Source organism: Brachypodium distachyon, chromosome 5 (assembly GCF_000005505.3).
Source record: "Brachypodium distachyon strain Bd21 chromosome 5, Brachypodium_distachyon_v3.0, whole genome shotgun sequence".
NCBI lineage: Eukaryota > Viridiplantae > Streptophyta > Magnoliopsida > Poales > Poaceae > Brachypodium > Brachypodium distachyon.
In genome coordinates this window covers 19635223-19661689 of record NC_016135.3, presented here as the reverse complement: position 1 = coordinate 19661689, position 26467 = coordinate 19635223, and the positions used below count along the sequence as shown (strand labels likewise).

The following is a 26467-nucleotide window of genomic DNA, read 5'->3' as shown; positions in this document are numbered from 1 at the left end:
TCCATCTTGATTCCTCCGTTTCCGCTTGCCTAGATCTTCGATTCTTCTCCTCCATCCCGATTCCTCCTCTTCCGTGGATCACCTCCTTCATCACATGGACTCGGTCCTCTTTCTCTCCCTTTAAGTAAAGGCCATCGCCGCCCCTCTGATTCATCGCCAAGGTTGCTGCTGGAGTCGAAGAAAGACACAAATCGGACAACTCTTGCCCGTCCGCGATCTTCCGCAAGGCAAGCTTCGTTTAGCACCCCAATCCTTCAGGTTCGCATTCACATATCCCTGGGTTCTTTTTCCCTATTTACTGTGATTGAGTTAGATGGCCACCGGTCCATATGTTCTGTTCAGGTGCCGATGTGATTTGTGATTGGTAAAGACTATCGAGAATCTAGTGTATTTGCTCTCTTTATTTATGTAATGTTGGCTGTAGTAGCCCACATCTGAAACTAACCGTACGTGTTAACTAGTACTCCTACTTGGTTGATTGTGCGCATATGCTTTAGTCAAGGTATGCATAGATCAACTTTGTTATGAGTGCATATCTGATACTTCCTTCTCTTGCATGTTTGAATTTTCTTGGCAGTACACAAGTTAGGTAACTCTTTGCTTGTGATTTTTCTCGTAAGGAGCAGAGCCTCCTTTGCTTGTGTCTTGCATCTCCTAAGGACAAATGTAGGATTCAGTAATGTGGTGCTAGGGGAGAGAGTCCTATGAAATAAATAATAAGTACTATAGTATGAACTATGAAGTATCTATTTGTTAGTGCCAAGTACCCGTAGCTGATTGGACTAAACTAAATTGACTCATGGGATTATAAGGTTTCTTTTAATTTCTATTGATTGTCTCAGCATAGCTTTGTCTACAATTTTCCTGCACTTCCTACGTACTCGTGAGTGATGACAACTTGTTGTGTAAGTAATTAATTTTCAGTCTTCTTTGATCGTCTTATAGATGGATGACAGCGCACAAATTAACAGACAGATTGCCTTCTTCAGTGCTTTTGTACTCGCATATTGTACACTGCTTATATATGTAAGCGAATCGATAGGTCCTAGACGATATTCATTGCTAGAGAAAAATAAGGAAAGGATGGCATATCTACGGAAACTGTATTGTGGTGAGGAGAAACATTGTATTGGGGAATTGCGCATGGGGAAAACCGTTTTCTTCAAACTTTGTCGTAAGTTATGGAGTATCAGATCACTTAGAGATACATGGCACTATACTGTAGAGGAACAAGTAGCCATGTTCCTCACAACAGTAGGTCATCATAAGAAAAATATCGATATTAGTTTTCATTTCACAAGGTCAGGAGAGACGGTGAGTCGTTACTTCAATAAAGTATTATTTGCAATTGGGGAACTTGGACCAGAAATGCTTAGGCATCGATCACTTGATATTCCATCCAAAATTCAAGGCAACCGGCGATTTGATCCCTATTTTAAGGTATATAGTACAGTACTCCATCTTGTTTCAAAAAAACTAGAAATTAGCTTCATAATGTGGTAGTTGTATTTACTAATTACTTATTGCTAATGTGATGTTTAGGAATGCATTGGTGCCATTGATGGAACCCATATTCCATGCAATGTTCCAGCTCGGATAGTAGACAGATTTCGTGGCAGGAAACCTTTCCGTACCCAAAATGTTCTTGCTGCGGTCGACTTTGATTTGTTGTTCACATATGTTAGTGCGGGCTGGGAGGGTTCAACACACGATTCAACTGTTTTAAGGCATTCTCTTGAGCATCCTAATGGCCTAAGAGTCCCTGAAGGTAGGTCCCTGCCATTTAGTACACATATATATATGGACATATAACATATAAAAAGATTAATTTTCTTTGTAATGTCATGTTAGGTAAGTACTATCTTGCAGATGCTGGGTATGCAGCTAGGAGAGGATTCCTACCACCATTTCATCAAACTCGATATCATTTGCGGGAATGGAGGGGTAATTATAAACCACGCACCCCAAATGAGTTATTCAACTTAAGGCACTCATCCCTTCGTACTACTGTTGAGAGAGCATTTGGGACTTTAAAGAATTGGTTCAAAGTTCTCACAACTAGACCTTATTATCCCTTTCCTTCGCAAGTACGAGTCGTCATAGCATGTTGCATCCTTCACAACTGGATATTGCTAAATGGGGGACCTGATGAACTAGTCTATAGTGAGCAGAACTGGTTTGAACATTATCCAAGATCAGCAGGCCGTGTCCAATGAGATTTGCGTCAAGAACAGAGGGAGGTACTTGGAGACAGGGATAACATGGCACCAATATGTGGAGAAATAGACATAATGTTAGGAATGGTTAATTTCTGTTGCTTAAGCTCTATGTATGAATTTGTTGATACTATGTTATGTTACTTTCAGTAATGACTTGTGAGTGTTTTTCTGTGAAGTTAATTTGTGATCATGCTTTCTATAAATATTTTTTCTCTCCTTGATACATATATAATGTCATATATAGTATGTATATATGCATCTTAGGGGTTTTATTCTGTCTAAGTATTCTAAAACTTAGATTGTGTTACAGAGATATATGGCGGGCAACAACGTGGTGTGGCAACCCCAAGTTGTCGAAGAAATGCTACGCTATTACAAAGAGAAATTTCAGTCTGAGGGGAAACAATTTATTTTCAAAGAGTTGCATCACGAGGAGTGTGCAAAACAAATCAACGCAAAGTTTGGCACTGTTTTCACACAGAGGCAAGTTTATCACAAGTTCCACAAACTGAAAGCCCAGTGGAAGGTTATTTTAGAGGCGAAGAACTTAAGTGGTGCCAATTTTGATGATGTCAACAAGATAATTTTATATGAAGAGACGGAGGTTGTTCGGATGAAGAATGTGAACACTACTATGTTAACTTATATTTCCATTCATTATCATGTCTTTTCTTTAGTAAACTAACATTTTGATTTTCTTTCCATTGTCCAGAACAAAGACAAAAGGGCAAAGTATATCAATGTGCCCATTGCTTCATTTGATGATATGGAGTACGTATTTCAAGATAAGCATGCTACGGGAGAGTTCTCAATCCTGCAAACTCCCTATGACCATGTTTCTTCTCGTGACAAGGATTTTGTTGGCGACAAGAATGTGAGTAATGCCGATGTTGATCCTGCAACGCAATATGATTCGGATTGTCTTCCCGAAGACACCAACAGTGAAAGCTCTTCTTCAAAGCACCCTAGAGGTGGTAGCCGTGACAAAGGTAAGAGGGTCAAGTGTGATGACAACGTAATTACAGACATGACACATTCTCTACGTGATATGTCTGAAACCATGCGTTTCACACACGTGACTAATCCAAATGACAACTTATACAAAATAATAGATGACATGGAAGAATACCCTCTCTACATTCTACTTGCATTATAGACATCTCTGGCCACGAATGAACAAGTGGCTTCCATGTTGAAGGGGCGTCCAATGCATTCTATCAAAGAGTGGGTGCGGCGATGGTCGTGGATAACTATCCTTCTTACGTGCGTACTAAGATGTGATTCATTTTAGTTAAAACTTTTGAGATAAGTGTTTATTTCAGCATCGTGCCATGTATGCATATGTAATAACGTGACACATTTATTTATTCTTGAATAATAAATTTGTTATTCAAATTATGATTTACCAATGTCTCAAATTAATTGTCCTGTAGTTGCAATGTTTCTTATGAGTGATTACCTATTTTATAGCTATTTACAATTTTAATTGTGTACGCATTCAAACGAGCTGGCTGCCTAAGCTGAGCTGAACTAATCCGTTGCTAGTAGTTGGGCTTGCCCTCAAAAATAAATCGCCTAAGCTGAGCTGAACTAATCCTTTGTTAGTAGTTGGACTTGCCCTCAAAAATAAATCAACCAAATGACTAGCACCTATCTTTTGCCGGCCTAAGCGGACTAATCAAATGCATAGCTGAGGCAATGCGAGCTAAGCTCAGCCGCGGTTAGCTGGCTAGCACGTAAGTGAGCAAGAGAACCAAACGGACCCTTATCGCCAGCACACATGGAAGATCTGATCATAGCGAAACGATCTTCCAACCTCATTCCATTTGGTGCAATAATTAATTTGGAAATCCAGGTTAGCCACAACTACAATTTATACATGTGGCAAATCTTCGCCAGGACGGTAGTGGAGAGTACTCCGGAGTACGGAGTATATAGGAGGCGCACGGGGTGCAGGCACGGCTGCAACGAGCCGACACTCAACAAACCAACGGCTACCTGAAGCGCATCCTTACTTGGAAGAATCGGGAGAGATTAATGGAGGCCGCCCTGTCGCCAGAGCCTCACTTCGTGGTCATCCCATGGCCAACCACCAGCCACATCATCCCCCTCGTCGACATCGGCTGCCTCCTCGCCGCCCACGGCGCCGCCGTCACCATTCTCACGACGCCCGCCACCGCGCAGCTCGTCCAGAGCCGCGTGGACCGCGCCCAGGCCGGCTCCTCTGCTGGCAAGATCACGGTCACCTCTATCCCTTACCCGTCCGTCGAGGCCGGGCTGCCAGCCGGGTGCGAGAGGCTCGACCACGTGCCCTCTCCCGACAAGGTGCCAGCCTTCTTCGACGCCACCATGCGCTTCGGCGACGCCGTGGCAGACCACTGCCGCCTCCTCAACGCGTCGTCATCGCCTTCTCGCCGTCCGAAGTGCGTCATCGCCGGGATGTGCAACACGTGGGCGCACGGGATCTCGAGCGAGCTCGGCGTGCCGTGCTTCATCTTCCACGGCTTCTCCGCGTTCGCGCTGCTGTGCTGCGAGTACCTGCACACGCACAAGCCGCACGAGGCGGCGGCGTCGCTGGACGAGCTCTTCGACGTCCCGGTCCTGCCGCCGCCCTTCGAGTGCCGGTTCGCCAGGAGGCAGCTGCCACTCCAGTTCCTGCCATCCTGCTCCATCGGGCAGGACAGCCTGCGCGAGCTCCGCGAGTTCGAGCTGGCCGTGGACGGCATAGTGGTGAACAGCTTCGAGGAGCTCGAGCACGGCTCAGCGGCGCGCCTCGCTGAGGCCACCGGGAAGACCGTGCTCGCCGTCGGCCCCGTCTCCCTGTGCCACGGCGCGCCGGCTCCGGACGCCTCGGATGACGCGAGGCGGTGCATGGCGTGGCTGGACGCCAAGAAGACCCAGTCCGTGCTCTATGTCAGCTTCGGCAGCGGCGGGCGCATGCCGCCCGCGCAGTTCATGGAGCTAGGCATGTCACTCGTGTCGTGCCCCTGGCCTGTCCTGTGGGTCATCAAGGGCGCTGACTCGTTGCCTGACGACGTCAAGAAATGGCTGCAGGAGCACACCGACGCTGACGGCGTCGCGGACAGCCAGTGCCTTGCGGTGCGTGGCTGGGCGCCGCAGGTGCCCATCCTGTCGCACCCGGCCGTCGCGGGTTTCCTGACGCACTGCGGGTGGGGATCCACTCTGGAGAGCGTCGCCGCGGGCGTGCCCATGGCGGCCTGGCCGTTCACCGCGGAGCAGTTCCTGAACGAGAAGCTGATCGTGGACGTGCTTGGGATCGGTGTGTCCGTCGGCGTGACCAAGCCCACGGAGGGCGTCCTGACCGGTGTCGGCGGCGAGCCTGCGAAGGCGGAGGTGAGGATGGAACAGGTGAAAAGGGCATTGGAGAAGCTCATGGTCGGAGGAACCGAAGGGGAAGATAGGATCAGGAAGGTTCAGGAGCTCAAGGCGAAAGCGAAGGCTGCTTTGGAGACTGGCGGCTCGTCGTACATGAACCTGGAGAAGCTGGTCCAATCGGTCGTTTGAGTTCAGCACGGCATCTCGATTCTGAATAAGTTCTGCTGTGTTCGCTGATGGATGTACTGGACATATTGGGGCTTCTTGCTTGAAGCCTTGAAATGTGCTTATGTGCACTTCCCGTGCGGAAGTGCTCCTGTACTTCCGAGCCAAAAGTTTCTACCAATTTCAATGCACAATAAGCTGTCACGATTAGGCCATGATTAACTCCCATTTACCGCGTTAGTTTCTATTACTAGTGTTTTATTATCAGGAAAGAAGTTGACAGTGCGACTGTCCAAGCTGACAAAACTTATACAGTGTGTCTGTGTGTGGACGAAGATAGGCCTAGGTCTGCAACTGCCAGTGCCAAGTCGGCTCTTTATCTATTTATCTACTCTCTACCCGATTCATATTAATTGTCTTAAATTTGCTCAAATATAGATGTATCTATGCCTAAAAAGCATCTAGATACAGGTAATATTTTGACAACTAATATGTATATTGAAATATTATATACTAAAAGCAATGTGAGGGGTACCGAGAGAAGCATTCACGTTGATCCACATCATCCCATTCTGACCGTTCGATTTTACATCTAACGGTGCAGATTTAAGGAAAAGTTTTGATTGCTACCGAGCGTTCTGCTCCAGCTATCCTGTCAGTTGATCAACTAACGTGCAACTGACGGCGACTAAAACGGAAACTGCATGATGGTCGTGGTTGAAAGTGACGGGTGTACAACGGGGCTGTTCAGTTATCATGGTGCGGCGGGAGCGTAGGATGTTTCGATCGGATCTGGGGTGGAGAAAGAAATCACAGAATTTGGAGAGAGAGAGAGAGCGGGGGGGGGGGGGGGGGGGACGCCATCTCCCCTGATACATGGCTTCGGCACGCCATGACCTGAGAGGGGGCCGCCATATGCCGCAGCCACATGCCGCGGTGCCATGGCCATGAGACATGGGGGCTGCCATATGGGGAATCACCATACAAGGAGCCGCCATGTGGGCAGCATATACATGGATGAGAGAGAGAGAGATATGGAGGAGAGATGTGGAGGAGAGTCTGCGGGAATAGACGATGCACTGCCACGAGCTGGCCTGCCGCCGCTGCCGTGGCCCGCGCTGACCGCCATCGGCCGCAACATGGAGGAGGGACAGTTGCTGGACAAGGGGGAGAGAGCAACGGGGAAGAAGAAGGATGGTGAACAGATATTTTTGTTGCTGGCGCGAATCTTGGGAAGCAACTAACGCCTGCCACCGTCATCTCCGTTTGCTGATGTCACCAGAAAAGATCTGACGGCTCGCCACACACCCGTCGACGGGCTGGATAGGCGGAGCAGGAAGCTCGAGTGTAGAAAATCCACTCTCCAGATTTAATGATGGGTATGTTTGATGGGCTACATATAAACATTAGAGTGGTTTCAGGCCCGGTGCCCAATTTGTAGAATTAGCGATAATTAGAGATATATCCGATGGACTATAATAAACAACAAAATGATTTCAGGCCCAAATAGGCCAAATATGTTATTGTCGGTGGTAATTAAGTTAAATTTGTTTCTATGGTGCCAAACGTAACATACTCTGTTACGCGATGACATTTCAACATTATTTTTCATTGTTTTTCTTCACAAATGAAAATATTAAATAATAAGCTAAATCTATTAGTCATAAATGATTTGCTACGAAGAAAACACTTATAAATATCTCTATAAACAATAAAATGGGTAGCTCATGATCTAAATATTTATCTGAATATAAACAGAAGAGTTATGTAAAAATATTTAGTTATCATGAAAACTGTACCTACTAATATAATTTGACGTACACATGATCTATCAATGCAAACAATTCTTGGGGAGGAAGAAGGTGGGCGCCGCCAATGCGGGAGATGGAGGGGAGGGGCGTTGCTGCGGCTGCTCATGGGGAGGAAGAAGGGGGGCGCAGCCGATGGGAGAGATGGAGGGGAGGGGCGCTACTGCTACCATTCGTAGGGAAGAAGGGGGTGCCGCAAATGGGATGAAGGAGGAGGGGCGATGCTGCTGCTGCTCGTGGGAGAAAGGAGGAAGAGAGGTGCTGCTGCTGCTTGAGAATTCAGAGAGATAAATTTGAGATGATCTATTGCACTGAACTTTAGCAGCATTTGCAGTTATTTATAGCTATTAATTTGCACTTCTAAATCTGATTGCAGATAGAAGAAGATCAAAGGTTTCTTGGAGACGTTGAGTTTTGGCCTCGGCTAAGCTCTGCCGGTGGCAACGGGTGTGTCGGGGGGATGACCCCGGGTGGGGTCATGACGACACAAATTAGCCAAAATGACGAAGGCAAAGCCGGCACGGGCATGTATGCCGCCATCCTTAAGCCAAACTAATACTGACCCGGCATACCAATTGTATGCCGGCATGACTATCTTGTCTTATATGATTGCAGGATAATGACAAATACCCTGATCTCGGCCACCGCCGAGATGGCTCAACGGTCTTATCCTTATCTCATGGCGCAAAGTAAAGCAAGCGTTCTCTTTATCACGGAAAGCAGTCGCCGCTTACGTCGCGGTGCCAAGCGACTGCGCAAAGAAACACCGAAAGAGAATCGGTGATGGAAGCCGGCAGGCGACTGCTGTACTTGTTGTAGGGCGCCAGGAAAAGTAAAGTTGTCTTGCCCCCTGCGGTGCCACCCGGAGGGAACCAAGGCGCGTGCCTGGTGGGCCCCTTAGAAGATAACGATAGTGCTTGACCCACATGTCAGTGTGACATGGGCAGTCCATAAATAGGAGCACTACCCCTTCCTGGATGGGGGGATTGGTTCACTTAGACCTCTAGGGTTTTCCCCTTCTTCTTCCTCAAGAATACAGCTCAAGGAGCGCCATTGTAGATCTTGGTATCTCGGCTTATACAGCAAAGTAGGAGTAGGAGTGTTACCTTGGCAAGAGGGCTCCGAACCTGGGTAAATCTGTGTGTGCTTGTGTGTTTGTGCGTGTTTCTCATCATGTCCTCCCTCCTCCGGATCCACCTTCGTCCATCGGCCCCAACATAAGCCATCCTATGGCATCCGTGACACCACCACGATAGTTGGCACCCACCGTGGGGCAAGCAGCGGCGCTGGCTGGAGTTTTCATCCGGACGGGAAGTCTCCCCGTCACCGGAGAGCGCGTGGTCTCCGATTTGGTCCAGAGATTCGGCTCTCTGGGCTTCATCAACAACAACGCCAGCTGCTTCAACAACGCGCCGCTTCCCTGCGTAGGACACTTTATCAACTTCGGCATGCATGTGGTTTATGTTGCTACTGATAGTCCTTGCAGGTACCTAGAGCAGATGGTGGTGGCCGATGATCCCCCCACCGTCTGCCCGGTTCGCGGCCGGCATCTCGATTGCCTCGCTGACCGTGTGGAGGTCATGGTGACGGCTCACGGCGTCGATGCTGGCAAGGGCACTGCGGAGAGCGGCGCAGTCCTGAGCAAATCCGGCAGAATGGCAAAGTTCCCCTTGGAGAAGCCGGACAACGTCGCTGCTCAAGCCGGCACGTCGACTCTGCCGCCAAAGCTGACTCAGCTCGAGGCCTCCATCGAACGGCTGACCACGCCGGTAGCGTCAAACGCTAACCCAGCCCCGCTGCAGGCGGAGTTGGAGTTGGAGCGCCAAAAGCTGCTGAAGGAGGCCGTCGATGTGGCTCGCGCTCGGCAAGAACTTCATATTTCACTCCGTGAGTATAACAAAGCACATGGTCTAAATTCTACCGCATTGACTAACCCTAGCTGAGTTGGGGAAGTGCGTAACCGTGGCAAGAACTTGAACGCCGAGATAGCCAGAGATGGCAGAGGGGTGCCCGCGGTGTCGACAAGTTTCGCCTCGGCACTGAAGCCGAAATACAACACCCTTGTCAACAATCTCAGGGCCGCCGAGGCTGCGGCCGAGGTGTTGCCGAATCTCACGGGAGAGGCACTCTGGCTGCAGCAGTTGTGCGTGAAGGAGCTGCTCCGCACAGCTAACGAGTAGAATGAGGCATACATGAGATTGCACGGCAAGCCTGGTGCATCTCAAGTCATTCACTCGGCAGCTGATGGCCGGGCTGACAAGCAAGCGTCCTCGCCTGGTGTCAAACGGGACAAGAGTGTCAACTCAGGCCGAGATAAGCGCCTAGAACATAATTACCCGGATTTGGCCGAGAAGCAAATGGTCAGGAGAGTCGAAGACAGCCAGAGTGGCCTGCGTCTCTGCAACAATCGCCAAGATCAGCAAGAGCGACACTCGGCTGGTCATGGACACCAACCTCGGGGTCCGGCACCCAATACTGCTGCAGATCAGCAGGGTGTGCGCAACCCCCTGTATCGAGGTGAAAATCGCCGGCAAGACCGTTATGATGACGGGTACTCGGGCATGGGTGATGAAGGATATCTCAGGCGAGAACGTGATAATCTCGGCCCGCTCGGAGCCTGAGTTGGGAACAGACAAGTATCGCCGCTGGATGCCCGGCATTGGCTCGACAAAATCTATTTGTCGGAGCTTTTGGAAGAGCAAGGCCCTCCGGGACCGCGTTGTTTCGCGCATCAGCTCATGAGGGAGACACCAGCCCAGGGTTTCCAGCTGCCCAGGGGTACAAGATCATATGACGGTAGTACCAAGCCGGAAGATTGGCTGGAAGACTATGTCACTGCGGTGCATGTGGCAGGCGGCAATCGCAGATGGGCGGTACGTTATGTACCCCAGATGCTGGTAGGGCCGGCAAGGATATGGCTGAATATTTTGCCGGAAGGCAACATCAATTGCTAGATAGACTTTGAAGAAGCTTTTGTCAACAATTTCACTAGCACTTATAAGAGACCAAATCGCCCTCAGCAGTTGTCCATGGCGACTAGTTATGCGCTACTTGGTAGACCGGCACTGGCCAAATTCATGGCGACTACCCACGTAGGCTATCTTAAGATGAATATGCCGGGGCCAAATGGTACCATAACCATTACTGGCAACTACAAGCGTTCAATGGAGTGCGCGGCGGCAGGGTCTGCTTTGGTCGAGTCACTGGTCATCGCTGGCGAGAAGAAAAAGTTACAAGAGGCTGTTGCGATGGCCCAGGCGGCACAGATTCGCCTGCCGGCTATGACCAATCCCCATGGGAGTGTGGCTTTTCAGCCATCCAAGGAGACGAAGAAGATTCAGGTCGACAGTGAATTCCCGGACCGCACCGTCATCATTGGTGCCGGCCTGGGTGAAAAATAGGAAGGCGAGCTCACCAGCTTCCTCCGTGAGCATCGGGACATCTTCGCATGGTCAAATCAGGACCTGTCGGGTGTGCCGAGGGAGTTGGCTGAGCACTCATTACATGTCAGACCAGACGCAAGACCGGTGAAGCAGCCCCTTCGACGCTTCACCGACGACAGAAGGAAAATCATATCGGAAGAGATGTCCCAGCTTCTAGCTGCCGGCTTTATCATGGAAGTACTGCATCCGGACTAGCTGGCAAACCCGGTCATGGTCGAGAAGAAGAAAGACGACCCAACTGCTGCCAAGGTGTGGCGCATGTGTATCGACTACACCAGCCTGAACAAGGCATGTCCCAAAGATCCTTTTCCGTTACCTTGAATCGATCAAGTGATTGTCCACTGCCGGTTGTGAGTTGTTGTCTTTTGTAGACGCGTACTCTGGTTTTCACCAGATACCGCTGAACCCTAAGGATCAAATAAAGACATCATTTATCACCCCTTCGGGGCTTATTGCTATCGTACTATGCTGTTTGGTTTGAGAAATGTACGGGCTACTTATCAAAGATGCATGCAGAAATGCTTGCATGATCAACTCGGCAAAAATGTGCAGGTATATATCGACGATGTCGTCATAAAGACCAAAGCAAGTGCCACGCTGCTGGATGATATCCAGGAAACATTCGCAAATCTGAGGAGATTCCGAATGAAGCTAAACCCGGCCAAATGCACGTTTGGTGTGCCGGCAGGGAAGCTGCTCGGGTTCCTGGTATCAAGCCGAGGTATAGAAACGAACCATGTGAAAATCGCCGCCATTGAGAGAATGAAGCTGCCAAAAATGTCTCAAAGACATGCAGAAATTCACTGGATGCCTAGCATCGCTAAGTCTTTTCGTTAGTCGGCTAGGTGAGAAGGCAATGTCCTTATACCAGCTGATGAAGAAAACCGACAAATTTGTTTGGACGCAACAGACAGAAGTAGCCTTTCAAGAGCTGATGAAGATGATTGCTACGACGCTGATATTAGCTTCGCCGATGGAAAAAGAGTCGATGTTGTTGTACATAGCAGCAACGAACCGAGTCGTTAGCGCAGTCATAGTGGTACAAAGAGATGAATACGACAAATCGATGCAGAGGCCGGTACATTACCTGAGCGAGGTGTTATCGTCATCTAAGCAGAATTATCCCCATTACCAGAAGATGGCATAGGGCGTGTATATGGCGGCAAAGGAGCTGAAGCATTATTTTGATGCGCTACAGATCCGGGTTATATGTGAGGCGCTCATCTCGGAAATCATGAGCAATAAAGACGCAAGCGGCCGGATTGCAAAATGGGCTATCGAGTTAGCACACTACACGCTGCAATACGACAGGCGGGATGCCATAAAATCTCAGGCTCTCGAAGATTTCCTGGTAGACTGGGCCGAGATAGAATATGAGCCACCACCGCCTGAAACTAGCTACTAGAAGATGCATTTTGACGGCTCCAAAATGAAAAGTGGGCTTGGTGCCGGCCTAGTCTTAACTTCGCCTAAGCGCGACCAACTTAAGTATGTGCTGCAAATTCACTTTGCGCCATCCAAAAATGTCGCCGAGTATGAGGCACTTGTGCACGGACTAAAGATAGCAAAAGAAATTGGAGTTCGTCGGATTCAATGCTTTGGCGATTAGGACTTGGTAGTCCAGCAAGCTTCCGACAATTGGGATGCATTGGATGCCAATATGGCACTCCACCATTTTCATGTTCAAAAGATCAGTGGTCACTTCGAAGGGTGTGAATTCCATCATCTACCGCGGGCAGAGAATGAAGCAGCCGACACGCTGTCGAAGCTCGGCTCAACGCGACAAGCTATCCCGGCTGGTGTGGCATTGGAGCATTTACGCAAACCATCCATCAAGCCATCACCAGAATCGGAGTCAATCTTTATCCCGGCAAACTCAGAAGCTGACATTACCCCAATGGACATTGACAATGGCAGTGGTTCCGGTAACCCGGGGACTGAGCGTCCTAACTCGGCGGAAGCACTGGCGGTTGAGCCAATGGAGATAGACGAACCAGATGAGCCGGTTTTTGCTACTCGCCCCGTGCCGGCTTGGGCACAACCGATAATGTCTACCAGAAGAGGAAGTGTCGGCAAGGCAAATTCAGAGAAGGGCAAAGGTGTACACTATCATCAATTGTGAGCTATACAAGAGAAGTGTTACTAACGTCTTGCAGCGATGCGTCGAGCCGGCAGAAGGGCAAGAGATACTCCGGGATATTCATCAGGGAGAGTGCGGTCACCATTCGTCTTCAAGGACATTAGTGGGCAAGGCATTCCGACACGGTTTCTACTGGCCGAGTGCGCTACAGGAAGCAGAAGACATGGTCCGAAAATGCAACGGTTGCCAGAGATATGCCCGCAAGATTCACATGCCGGCATCCGAGCTCAAGACTATTCCGGTCACTTGGCCATTTGCTGTTTGGTGTTTGGACATGGCGGGACCTTTCAAGCGGGCGCAAGGAGCCGACATTGAACATGACTCTCCGCGAGTGACCATGTATACGGAGGCTGAGGTAAAAGAGGCCCGAGAAAATGATATCGACCTGCTCGAAGAAGCACGGGAATTGGCTCTATCTCGGTCGGCCATCTATCAACAACACCTAAGGCATTATCACGGCCGGAGGGTAAACCCGCGAGTATTCCAGGAAGGAGACCCCGTGCTCCAACTTGTGCAGCACACAACCGGCATGCATAAACTGTCACCCCCATGGGAAGGACCCTTCATTGTGAGCAAAGCGCCACACAACGATTCCTACTATCTTATAGATGCGCAGGATCCCAAAGCAAATAGGATGGACAGGTCAGGCGAGGAGACCAAGAGGCCATGAAATGTAGCTTTGCTTCCTCCGTTCTATACTTGAGAGATGAGTATTTGTATCGTTTTTTCCCTTATGTTGAATGTTTCGAGACAATGAAATTACCCGCTGGGTTCTCAAAAGAAACTCGGGGACTTCCATGCTATTTAAGTGTTATTTTGCAATTATCATTTCGTATGTCGGCATGGCTTAGTTGTGTAATCTTATGTCGGTTTATTAATGTGTCGGTATTGAAAATCCCCTCTATGACTTTGCTGTTATCCGCAACCCGGCTTCATGGCAAGCTAGAGTTTGGGTACGAGATCGCTGGACACATGAAAAGCGATTGCAGAAACAAACAAAGAAGTGAGCCGAGATGCGTGTTGTTTTACATAACCCGGCATTTCAATCCGGTCTCGGGTATTTCCAAGCGAATTTGTCGAGTTTAATTTTTTTTGAAAGGGTAGTTCTATGACTTCACGATTCATACGTCAAACGCTGACAAGGCAGACAAAAGAATCGAAGTCATAAAATTTCACCAACAGAAAAAGTAGAATCGGGGACTCGGTTGCGAACTCGATAATTAAAAGACTTAAATAAATTAAAAGTATGATGCTTCACAAACAAAAGTTTTATAAATCGGTTACATCTGCACCCGGCATCCCGGGGATCTGATAGTCTTAAAGTATTTTTTCTAACATGCCTAAGAAGAAACGGAAGGATTGTTGGCGCCGGAACTCGGCACATCCGTTGCAGTGGAAGCCGACTCGACGACGATCTCTTCGTCGACTGCCTCCTCATCTTCTTCCTCGTCCATCTCGGCATCTGCCTCTAAAACCGGGCCCTCCACAAATTTATACACATCGGCATATTGGATAAAGGAGTAGGCCCGCTCCTGCCGCCTCGCGATGAGTTCCGGATCTGAGAGGAAGGGGGAGTCGACTCGCATCGATTGCAGCACGTTGAGGTTGATGCCGTCGTACCAAGAGAGTACAAACAACAACGCCTCGTCGGTGTCGACACGAGCGGCTGACTCCCACCATTCATTCAGCTGGTCCTCCACCGCCAGAAGGCGCTTGGCAAGTTCCGGGATGCTCGGAAGGCCCGGATGCCGGCATTGAGCATATTCACCCTGAAGGACTTCAGAGGCTTTACCCGGCTCGCAATGCTGACCAAGTAATCCTCCAAGTTATATTCGAAGGGTGCTGCCCCGGCTGGATCCCTCCTTTTGTGGGGCTTGATCACGGCAGATTGGGCAGTCTCAACAGATTGTGGGAAAATTCTGACAAAGGCAAACAGATAGTAATGAGTCTCGGCACCCTATTGCTACTTTCGGACAAGTGATTAGAGGAAGAGATTTGGACAAGGACAACTTACTAGTCAGCATTGCGTCGATTTTGATGAGGTCACGCCGGCACACGCTGAGCAGGCGGGCGTTCTTGGCCTTCTCCTTCTCGGCAGTACCGGCACGGGTCTCGACCTCGGTGACGAGATCCTTGCATTGCTGCACTTCGCCTTCTAGGCGGATCTTCTCGTCAGCTTGGGCGGAGAGAGCCGAGGTCAGTCGACCTACCTCGGTCTTGTGCGCCTCCGCCTGAGCTTCGAGCTGGGCCTTCAGCTGGGCCACTTCGTCCCAGTGCTGCTCTTCCAGCCAAGTCTTCTCATCTGGTTAGCAGACGTATGTTACAGAAGCTTGAGTTTAAAATAGATGAGACCCGGGATAAGGACAACCTTATACCTTGTACTTCGGCAACACGCTTCAAGAGCTCGGATATTTGAGCATTGTCCCCGGCTGTAAACAAGAGCACATATCAATTTTTGCAGTGCATTAATACTCGGACAAAGTCTTTATGTCGGTAAAAATGTACTTACTCTGGCTCTGGCGCTCGTCTACCAAGGCCTTGTGCTCCGCCGTCAGCTTCTTGTGCTTCACCAGCAGGACCTTAAAGATGGCAGTGCGCTTGTTCATGCAGGTCTGCAACATAGTAATCAACAGTTAGTTCTATTGCAGTAGGAAGTCAATAGTTATCAGCTTCAGGCCGACTATTCTAAACCCAGCCTGAACCTCGGGGAATAAGTGTTTGAAGTTTTTAAGCTTCAGGCCGACTATTCTAAACCCGGCCTGAATCTCGAGGAATAAGTGCTTGAAGTTTTTAAGCTTCAGGCCGACTATTCTAAACCCGGCCTGAATCTCGGAGAATAAGTGTTTGAAGTTTTTAAGATTCAGGCCGACAATTCTAAACCCGGCCTGAATCTCGGGGAATAAGTGTTCGAAGTTTTTAAGCTTCAGGCCGACTATTCTAAACCGGCCTGAATCTCGGGAAATAAGTGTTCGAAGTTTTTAAGCTTCAGGCCGACTATTCTAAAACTCGGCCTAAATCTCGGGGAATAAGTGTTTGAAAATTTTAAGTTTCAGGCCGACTATTCTAAACCTGGCCTGAATCTCGGGAAATGGTGTTTGAAGTTATTAAGTGTTGCAGAGTGTTTGAAGTTTTCTAAGATAAGCTTCAGGCCGACTAATTCTTACTCGCCCTAAACCTCGGGGACTAGGAGTATGGATACTAGAAGTAGAGTAAAAAACTTCAAGAGAATTTTTCGTACCTCTGCAGCTCGGCTGAACTCAAACAAGGCGACCCTTGCCTGAAACATCCGATCTGATACAGACTCTGGAGTCGCCACAGGTGCGGGCCCCACCAGAGGGCTCTGCCGCGCTGTTTGGAGGCTGCCGGAGGTCACCTCATAGCTGTCGGAGCTGTTCCAGTCCATTACGAACTAGTCCAACGACCCCCAGCTGTGCCCGCTGGTCGTCCTGAGGGGAACTCCCTTGTTACCACGGGCACCTTGCGAGCTGGAAGAACTCGGAGGCACTTGTCCCGCCGGGATAGCGGAGCTCCTAGTTTTCCTGGCTTGTGTAACCGCCAGTTGAGTAGCTTGCGGCTGCAGTGGCGGTGATGGCGGTGTTGTTGTAGTTTGCGGTCCTTGGGGTCCTTGGGGCTCCGTGGCCGGCTGTTGAGGAGTCTCCGTGACCGGCGGCTCCGTTTGTGTCTCTGTTGCCGTCGATGAAGGAGCAGTCCCGGTTGCGGACGTCCCGGCTTGTGCGACGCTCGAAGCGTCGATGCTCGGGCCGACATCCCGGACGGGGGATGTCGGATCCGCAGCAGTCTCGGCCTCTCCCGTGGCCTGAGTTGCGGGCTCAGCATGAGGAGATGGAGCTGCCGGGATCTTAGACGCAATACACGTCTGAGATTGAGTGGCCGTCAGAGCCGCCCTGCAGGAATGAGAGTTGGTTATTTACATGATAGCTAAGAAGAAAACCGACATCAAGAATTAAGATGTCGTAAGTCTTACCTAAAGGTCATGGGCTTCGGCTTTGGTCCACGAGAGACGACTTTCTTCCGCTTCATGGTTCTCGGAAGGTCCTTCTCGGCAGCGCATTCTTCACGGGCCGGCGCCCCGGCGGCGGCTGGACCCGATGCCTCAGCAGCGGCGGGATCGTCCGAGCCAGCTATCCCCGGATTAATGCAGATGTGAGAATTTTAATGATAGGTGTTATAATGACTATGAGAGGATGTCGGGAGTTATTACCTTCGGTGCGACGGGGCCCGGCATGAGCAATCGGCATGTGATCCTCTGAGTCCGGATCTTCATGGTCGATGGTCGTGTGTTGGCTCCCAAAGCGTTTATCCGGGGACTTCCCGTCTTCGTTGCGCTGAAGGGTGAACCTCTGCGTAAAAGAATCAAGTTGCGCCGAGATAAGTCTTTGTCAAAGGAAAGCCAGCATAACCATATGCCGGATGAGAACAGAAGACATGAATAAACAAAAACTCACCGGGGGCGAACGGTGCTTCCGGCTGTATGCCGGCATACCTCATTCCCAGCGCTCTGGCATACTCGTTTTCGCGATCGCCTTGACCCGGCGCTGGACTTCAGCCTGGTCAAGCCGGACGGTAGACACCCGGTTCGGGTCAAACTGACCACCGTAAAAGCACAGCTTGTGCGTCCGGCGTTGGAGTGGGCACAACCGTCGGTACACGAAGGTGGCTAACAAGTCGTCGGCCGTCATCCCCTCTGCCTTGAGTTCGAGGATGCCGGCATGGACCTCGTGGATCTCACGAAGGCTGTCCTTCGGATCATACTTCCAGTTCTTCTTATCCTCTGGAGGGCCGACTACGAATCCCGGCAAGTTGATCTTGTCGGTGTCAGAGGAGTTCCTGACATAGAAGAAGGTCTTGAGCCACTTTTTGCAGGACTCAAGACCCTGGATCCTAGGGAAGGCCGAACCCCGACAGGGTATGACGGTGGCGGCGCCGCACTGGGTCATAGGCTTGGCGGCGCCGGGATTCTCTTTATCGGGAAGAACTTGGGGCCGGAACATAAAATATTTGGCCTACAAGTCGACGGAAGGCCAGAGGCCGAGGTAGGCCTCACAACAAGTGACAAACACCGAGAGAGTAAGGATGGCGTTTGCCGAAAGGTGGTGTGGCAGAAGGCCGAAAAAGTCTAAAAATTTCCTAGTGAAATCACTAGCCGGCAGAGCAAAGCCGCGTTCAAAGTGAGCGAGGAAAACGACATGCTCACCAGACTCGGGTGCCGGCACGATCTCGTCGCCGGGAATCCGGCACTCCACATCTTCCTGGATCTGCCTGGAGCGGCGGAGGCACTCGATGTCCGCCGGCGAGATGTCAGAACCTCAGATGTCAGAACCGCAGGGTGCTGAGTAGCGGGGTCGACGGCGGCGGCGTCGCGGGACGAAGAGGCCATTGCTCGGAAAGTAGATCTAGGGTTAGGATTTCTAGTGAGAGGACGGTGGCGCAACGCTCGAGCGAGCAAGATAGTGGCGGCGAAGAACTGAACTGTCGCGCGCTAAGATGCGGTGGCGAGCTCGGTTGCTGGGAGCTAAGATGCGCGACGGCAGAAGAGCTTGGAGCTATCGGCAATGGCGGAGCGCGCAAGAAGCAGAGAAGAGCAGAGGAGAGCGAGAAGGCTAGGGGAGTGCGAAGGGTTTTCTCCCTCGCCCCCTCCTTATTTTTATACCCGCGGCGCAACTAATGGGGCGCAGATCTTCCGCGCCCATGATCCCTGTGGCCAACGGAAGAGTCACGCACGATCATGGGGGCAATCAACCCCATTAACGCGCACGCACTCGGTTATTGCGCGGCCTGGCGCGGTAAATCCTGTCGAATCCGGGAAGATAAGGATCCGCGTGGGAACCGATATTCTTCTCTTAATGGCCTGACGGTTTTATTGTCCGATGGGACGACGCGCCCGCCTTAAAAGACGCGCCGGCGGTACTTCGAGTCTTATCTTCCCGTTATTTAAGCAGAGCGTGGAGTTTAAGCGACAGGTGGCACTAATGTCGGCTGAAACGAGTTTTCTACTGTCGGCTATGAAGAAGAAAAGAATCTCGGCTCAAGTCTGAATAAGCACGCCGACTTGGTATGTCGGAATGACTTGATCTCGGCTAAGAAGAACTCGGGGTTGTCTCGGCATCCTTTTCGGCTAACTCCTGATGAGCTTCGATGGTTTGTGTGTGGGAAACTGTCGTGGCCCGACATTTTTCTCTGCCGGACCGCAACAGCTTCGGGGACTAGTGTCGGGGGATGACCCCGGGTGGGGTCATGACGACACAAATTAGCCGAGATGACGAAGGCAAAGCCGGCACGGGCATGTATGCCAGCATCTTTAAGCCAAACTAATATTGTCTTATATGATTGCAGGATAAGGACGAGTACCCTAATCTCGGCCAACGCCGAGATGGCTCAACGGTCTTATCCTTATCTCATGGCACAAAGTAAAGCAAGCGTTCTCTATATCATGGGAAAGCAGTCGCCGCTTATGTCACGGTGCCAGGCGACTGCGAAAGAAGCACCGAAAGAGAATCAGTGACGGAAGCCGGCAGGCGACTGCTGTACTTGTTGCAGGGCGCCAGGAAAAGTAAAGTTGTCTTGCCCCCTATGACGCCACTCGAAGGGAACCAAGGTACGTGCCCAGCGGGGCCCTTTGAAGATAACGTTAGTTCTTAACCCACGTGTCAGTGTGACATGGGCGGTCCATGAATAGAAACACCACCCCTTCCTGGAGGGGGGGATCGGTTCACTTAGACATTTAGTGTTTTCCCCCTTTTCTTTTTCTTTTTCTTTCTCAAGAATACAGCTAAAGGAGCGTCATTGTAAATTTTGGTATCTCGTCTTATACAGCAAAGTAGGAGTAGCAGTGTTACCTCGGCAAGAGGGCTCCGAAGCTGGGTAAAGCTGCGTGTGCTTGTGTGTTTGTGCATGTTTCTTATCACGTCCTCACTCCTCTGGATACACCTTCATCCATTGACCCAACATAAGTCATCATATGACATCTGCCGTGACACCACCACAGGTGCTTCATGCCTCGCCAGGCAGTATGGGTCCACTGACCGGAGCTGATTCGCCGGTGGTTATCGGGAACACGGGCTTTGGTCTAGACCCAACGTTTGCCATCAGCGGTAATTAACCCAATCCCGGGCGTGTTGAGATCCGTGCAAAAAAGTAAGTGGGGAAGTACGGAAGCACACTTTTTGCAAGATGATTCTCCGATTCTGCGTAGGCACAACAGAAACAGACTAGCGAGACACTTTCTCTTGTCATGCCTTCTGGCGTTTCGTTTCTACTACTAACCAGCTAAACACAAGCGGACTCTGAAAAAGACGAAGCAAATGACTCTCCCTAAATACATCTACCAATCGGCCTGACATTTTTGTTTTGAGTCACAAGCGTCTACGAACCGATGTCATCACTCCTCAGCTACCTATGTGAGTGGTTGACCAACACACAACAAACTGTTTTTTTTTCTCGAGGAGCATCGAGCAAAAGTTTGACCGAAAAAACATCGAGCAAAAGCTCACTGATCGTGGCGGCGTTGTCACGTCGAGCTCGCGGAATCGGTCCTCGGGAAAATGCCTTGGCCCGGCCCAAGGACGTGCATCGGATCGAATTGGGCCTTGCGGGCCGCGAACCGGTCCCAGCTGGACCCGAAGTGGTCACGCCAATGCTCCTGCGACGGCTGCCTGGCGAGGTACTGCTTGGCGCCTGCGCGGCCCGCCTCGTCGGACACCCGCCGATGCTGCTCCAGGATCTCCTCGACGCACCGGCCGCCGCACCGCGACGGGTCGGCGGACCGGAGCACGCTGAAGACGTACATCACCCCGTCCGGCGTCGACAGGACGACGGCCGATGTGTTTCCATCCCACCTGAAAATTTCCCCAAGGTCAGTCAGCAGGAGTAGTACTACAAAGTACACGGTTCCATGCTAACACTTTTGCGTGTGGAAATATTAGTACGAGGAACGCCGTCCCAAAGTAGTAAAACCCGCTGGCATGGCATAATGGAGCCCCTCGTGTGGGGGCATCGTAGATTTGCTGTCGAGGAAAGGCAAAACATGTCTCGATCACCCGGATCATGTCCGTCAGAGGGTTTTCGGGGAAGTTGCCCGTGCAGCCGTGCAGGCATCCTCGATTTGCTGCCGAACAGACAGGGCACGCTGGCATAGCTCGCGAAAATGTTGTCCTGGATCTGCAAATCTGACGTTCTGAGCCTCTCAGAGCGAACAGACAACACATGCGAGCACAAGGAAAATTTACTAGCACCAGGGAAGAGGTTAATACAGTGCTTGTGTAGTTGTGTTGTCGACCATCGCTGTACACGGCGGGGAGCTATGAGCTAGAGAGACTTGGACCAGGACCAGGACCAGAAAGGGGACAAGCGACAGAACGTAGCCGCCAATCGCCATAGGTACACTGTTGGTGGAAGCGAGAGATACACTAGCTACCAGCGACCAAAGCGGTAACTTGCGAGACACTTGAGCAAAGTATACTACGAGTGTTCAACGTGGATAAAATCAGAACAGAGGCGAGCTGGCGAACAGTGGCCTTCTGTAGGAAGGTAAACCATCGGAGTACTATACTGCTGCTATACAACTTTGCCGCCTATCTACAACACTTTGTGGCCTATAGAGTAGAGGAGGGGAAAAAAAACCTAGCTAGTATCACTGCGTTTGGTAAATGACGCCAAATGCAGAGATGGTGAGTAGTGCGTGGTCCGGTGTTGGACAAAGGAGGGCATGACGCCCAATGCTACGGCGCTTGCATTCCACCGCGGCCGCTGTTGCGAGATGTCATGGCTTTGTCGCGAACTCACAATTGGGCCAGCATGCCGTGCGTTAGGTTGGCAACCCATTTTTCGAGAAGATAGCTACGAGCCTACGACCCAAGTACTAGCAAGAAAGATGATCAAAAGCCTCAAGATCACATCAATCTGATGTGCAATTTGCCAAACCAAAAGGCTTTCCCTTGATGAATGTGCGTTAAAAGGTGATCTAGCCACATCATCAAATGATTTTCTGCACCAGGCAAATCTTGCAATTATTGTGAAAATGATGGCCTTATCTTTGAGGTGAATTGTGAGTTTATTAGTAAAGCCAACTGGCCATTTTGCTGTTACCGTACCAGCAGCTTTATCGATGACTAATTAGACATGATGTATACTTTTGTCAAGGATAGATATGTACATGCTTGTCAGTGAGGAGCGGGTAGACAAGGATTGCCCCGTCGAAGTCTCCTGCCGTGACGGTGTCCATGAGCATGTCCTTGAACTGCGTGATGCCGTGCTTTGGCACGAACATGTTGAGCCAGGGGTGAGGCACGTCCCAAAGCCCCCGGCTCCTCAGGCTCTCTTCCTCCATCCTCACCCTGTTCAGGAAATCAAAGTAGGACACCTCCACACTGTACATGTGGGCCCTCATGTAGCTCAGCTCTCCTGAGAGGCACGTCCCAAAGCCCCCGGCTCCTCAGGCTCTCTTCCTCCATCCTCACCCTGTTCAGGAAATCAAAGTAGGACACCTCCACACTGTACATGTGGGCCCTCATGTAGCTCAGCTCTCCTGAGACCAGCTCCACAACCTGCAGAATTTTTTAAGACCACAAAACTACTCAGCGGTCCTTTTCTGTTGCTGTTGGAGATGTTTACTTGTGTTTTTTTAATCTTTGGGAAATTTTGTGTTGAATGCGGGGACTGACATGGTCTACACTATTGGAGCCGTCTTGCTGGAAGTCATGCACCTTAAACTCTATGCAGTAGTAGACCTTCTTATTGCCCTTGGAGCCGAAGTCTGGGCTGAAATTGATGTGAGCAGGGAAGGCAATGGATGAGCTGGGGATGGAGTGCTCGTTCAGAACCATGAACCCCTCCACGTAGTCCACCTGCTCTGGCATGGACACCAGAAGCTCTTGGTCACTGGCGAACGTATCGAAGCTGTCGTAGAAGGCCCTCACCCATCTCACCTAACGATCATGGTGAAAATAGTAATGAATCGTCAAAGAAAGTTGAAAGTTACTAAAGTTGATTGATTAAGAAGAGCTAGCGTTTTCATATCATTTCTATTTCTAGATGAGCATGCTGGCATGTATGATGTACCTTTGGAGGAGCATGTTGGAGTAGAATCCTTGCCCTGGTGATAATACCAAACTGGCCTAGCCCACCGAGAACCGCGAAGAAAAGGTCCGAGCTCCTTGTGGGCGAGCATGTCACGACCTCCCCATTCTCTCCAGCCAAACTAACCGAACTAACCGAACATTGTGTTTACGGCAAAAAAAAAACAAATTTAGTTCAATCTTTTACATGCAACAGAAAATAGATTTAAGTTACACACAAAAATAAACACATAATCTTATGTGACACAAACACACGTAATGAGTAAATATTGTAACATGCAATGAAAAAGATGCAGCAATGAACTTCGGTTCTTTGGGTTTTTCGGTTAACCGAGGCAAGAGACCGAATTAACCGAACAAACTTCGGTTCTTTGAGTTTGTTGACCGAAGTTTTAAACGGTTCTTCGTTTTCGGTCCAATCGGCTTCGGTTTCCGGTTCTCGGTGATCGGTTTCGGTTTCATGGTTTTTATGGCCACCCCTACCTGTGACGACTTCCGGTTGCAGGACGTTGCTGATCTGCGGCCCGTGCTTGAACGCCTGGCCGCTGATGCCGGCATTGGACACCGTCCCGCCCACGGTGAGGTACAGGTAGTCCGTCCAGGACAGCGGCGCCAGCCCGGTCTTGAGGCACTCCTCCAGTACCTCCGCCCACATCGCGCCGGCGCCCACGTCCGCGTAGTACGCGCTTGCTCCGTCCGCCACCACGCACGCTCACGGCGCGCGGCAGCGAGCGCGTCTCCACCACAATGCCGCCGCGCGCCTGCGCCTGGCCCTGGAGCGAGTGCCCCGTGCCGCGCGCCGCCACGCTCGCCCTCGGGCCCGTGGCTGACGACGACGACGACGATGATAGCGTGGCGAGGAGGAGCGCGATGTCGGCGGGGGACTCGGGGCGGAGGATCGCGGAGGGCGCGTGCGAGACGACGGCGCCGAAGTCGCGCGCCGAGGACGGGGTCGGCTCGTGGAGGCGCACCGGGCCGAAGACGTCGGCGGGGCTCTGGATGAAGGTCACCGCGGAGCAGAGGAGCGTGGCCAGGACGGCGAAGGCGTGCATGGACAGCCCAAAAGCTCCCGGTCACCTCGCCCGATATCGATCGAGCGCGCGCTAGCTTAATTTGTTGGATGAGGCCGGTCGAAGGGACGCTGCTGAACGCGTACGTCGCGTCGTGCTGCTCTGTTTGTTGATTGCTGTCTCGGCACCGGCCGGGACGTCTCTGTCCGGATCGATCCTTGGGTTCCCACGAGAACTGTGGATTGATGGAACTGGATAGGGACGGGAGAAGCAGCCAGCCAGCCAGGTAAAGTCTCGGGTGAGATGAGAGGAGATTGAGGTGTGTGTAGATATATACAAGCACGGGGATTGTTAGCCTTGATTGATTTGTATCCGCATGTTTTTATTTTCGTATGCATGTAGTTAGGTGCTTGGTAGATTGGCATGGTGTACGTGTGAGACGTACGAAACCGTTGGAGTCTTCAACCGTGACATGCGAGGCGAGATGTTCCATGTCGTGCCATGCGACATGGAGGCGAGATGCTGGAGACGTCATATGATGCGACGCGGCGAGATACCAGCGGCGTGAAACTGCAGGCGTGTCAGGTATGAAGCGAAGGTGTCGGTGCTGTGCGATGCAGCAACGCCGTGAGATACGGCCGGCAACATGCGTGAAAGTTAGCTTCCGTCGGTGGTTGTTAGCCGATGGAGTCTTGGATAGGAATAATCCGCTGCATGCAAGGAGTTGTTAGCTAGTTAGTTGAGCAAGTGAATTGCTTTGGCTTATCCTTATGCACCGGAGAGATTTCAGGGAGAGAAGAGGAGATTAGTAAGACACAAAGCTAACTGAAATTAGTTGCATCTGACTGCTCGTGCGTGTATTATATTTAAAGGATTGTAACCTGCATGTTTATTGAGTCGAGAGAAGAATAATATAAGAAGAAGAAAAGGCCGACCGGCGGCCAAAATACTCGTGTCTTCTTTGTTATTGTGTGTTGAGAGATTCAACTGCAACTGGGGTCGTCTCTCTCGATCGTCAGTTGTCAGTGGTGCCGTGGCGCGGTCGGGCCTCTAGAATCTAATTGAAACCCAGACCGGGGCACGGTTGATCGATCCACACGGGCCCGGCCCTGCCTCCCACCGTTAATCGATCACATTTCGCCCCAGGAAGATCAGTGCTAATCCTCGCCCCTTGGTCGACCTATCGGAGCCCCACGACGGAAACCAGCAGAGAGAGAGAGCAGACTGTATCGTGAAAAGGAGTTCGTAGTTCTCAAAAGAAAAGAAGAAACTAAGAAGAGAGTTTGTGTTGCTAAATTTCAGAAAACCCCATGTACGGCACGTAGCGGTCACTCGTCGACGATGACTGCGATCTCCGGTCGTCACACTGTGTCTGATGCTTAGACGGCATTACTGCTAGCCAGCGATCGTTTTTGACTTGCACTGTGGAATGATCAATGAACTCGTGATTTCGTGAATGAATTTACCCGGAAAAAAAACTCATGAATGAATGACCGGTCGGTTTCTCTAGCTCGGCGACGCTATCCGAGCAGAAATTTCAACACAGGCTGCATTGAGATCCAGAAAGCTTCCTGGACAGCCTCCGGTGCGTGCGTATTGCCGGCAAGTATTTTCTAAGTTAAGTCATCCGACTTTGTGAGCCTGTAATGTGGGTCCTGGACAGGTGACTTAATCAGAAAATCCACACCGGCGCACTGCGTATCTCACCGTACGTGGAGTAGTAGGCATTGCGAGGCAGCGACACGCACGAAGACGTTTCGTGCCTGCACTAGCTGCTGGATTCTGTGTCAGATACGCACGCTTCTGTACTTGTACTGTAATATAAGAACGTCGTCGATCGCGTCGTCCTGCCGTAGCCCTGCTAAAGCAGCCTCGTAGCCGTAATGAACTCGTACGAAAACCAACCGCCTGCATCTTTGCACCACACACAAGCCTATCTGCATCTGCCGCACACCGCGCTAGCCTGCTAGGGGTGATACTACCTGATAAAGTACAGCATCCAACAGGAGCAAACACGTTGACCTTGGTCTCGTGTAGTTTGTGTGGGATGGAGTAGATTCCAAATCTCACAGGATGCCACTGTTTGGAGTCTTTGGACGCTCCCATCTGGCTCTGAGCAGATCGCACATATTGTGAGCTGCAACTTGTGGAACAAGACTTTTGATGGTTTATTGAACGGTTCGGTCAAACCGAGATAAAAGTTTGGTTTGGTGAAACCCCCAGACACCCGCTCGTCTCGCGCGAGGCGACCC

At 50.7% G+C, this 26467-nt stretch overlaps 2 protein-coding genes and 1 non-coding gene across 3 annotated transcripts; 2 read left to right on the top strand and 1 right to left on the bottom strand.

Moving 5' to 3' along the window:
• The first annotated feature begins 2535 nt into the window (after positions 1 to 2535).
• LOC100826201 lies at positions 2536 to 3510 on the top strand. The gene is made up of 2 exons (XR_002961224.1): positions 2536 to 2841; positions 2932 to 3510. It is a non-coding gene; the product is annotated as an uncharacterized LOC100826201 (transcript).
• Positions 3511 to 4105: 595 nt separating this feature from the next.
• LOC100825168 (UDP-glycosyltransferase 73D1) lies at positions 4106 to 5948 on the top strand. The gene has a single exon (XM_003580115.4). It carries the CDS (start codon positions 4257 to 4259, stop codon positions 5742 to 5744), a length of 1488 nt encoding a protein of 495 aa, XP_003580163.1. The 5' UTR covers positions 4106 to 4256; the 3' UTR covers positions 5745 to 5948.
• Positions 5949 to 20358: 14410 nt separating this feature from the next.
• Positions 20359 to 24664, bottom strand: LOC100825887 (cytokinin dehydrogenase 8-like). The gene is given in 7 exon segments (XM_014895765.2): positions 20359 to 20967; positions 22288 to 22490; positions 22615 to 22674; positions 22792 to 23055; positions 23189 to 23316; positions 23689 to 23906; positions 23908 to 24664. Coding segments are annotated over 7 exon segments (1551 nt in total). The 5' UTR covers positions 24258 to 24664; the 3' UTR covers positions 20359 to 20639.
• Positions 24665 to 26467: the final 1803 nt, after the last annotated feature.

Bases quoted from the DNA above. Each gene is read 5' to 3' on its own strand.
- LOC100825168 (XM_003580115.4), top strand. From the start codon at position 4,257: ATGGAGGCCGCCCTGTCGCCAGAGCCTCACTTCGTGGTCATCCCATGG.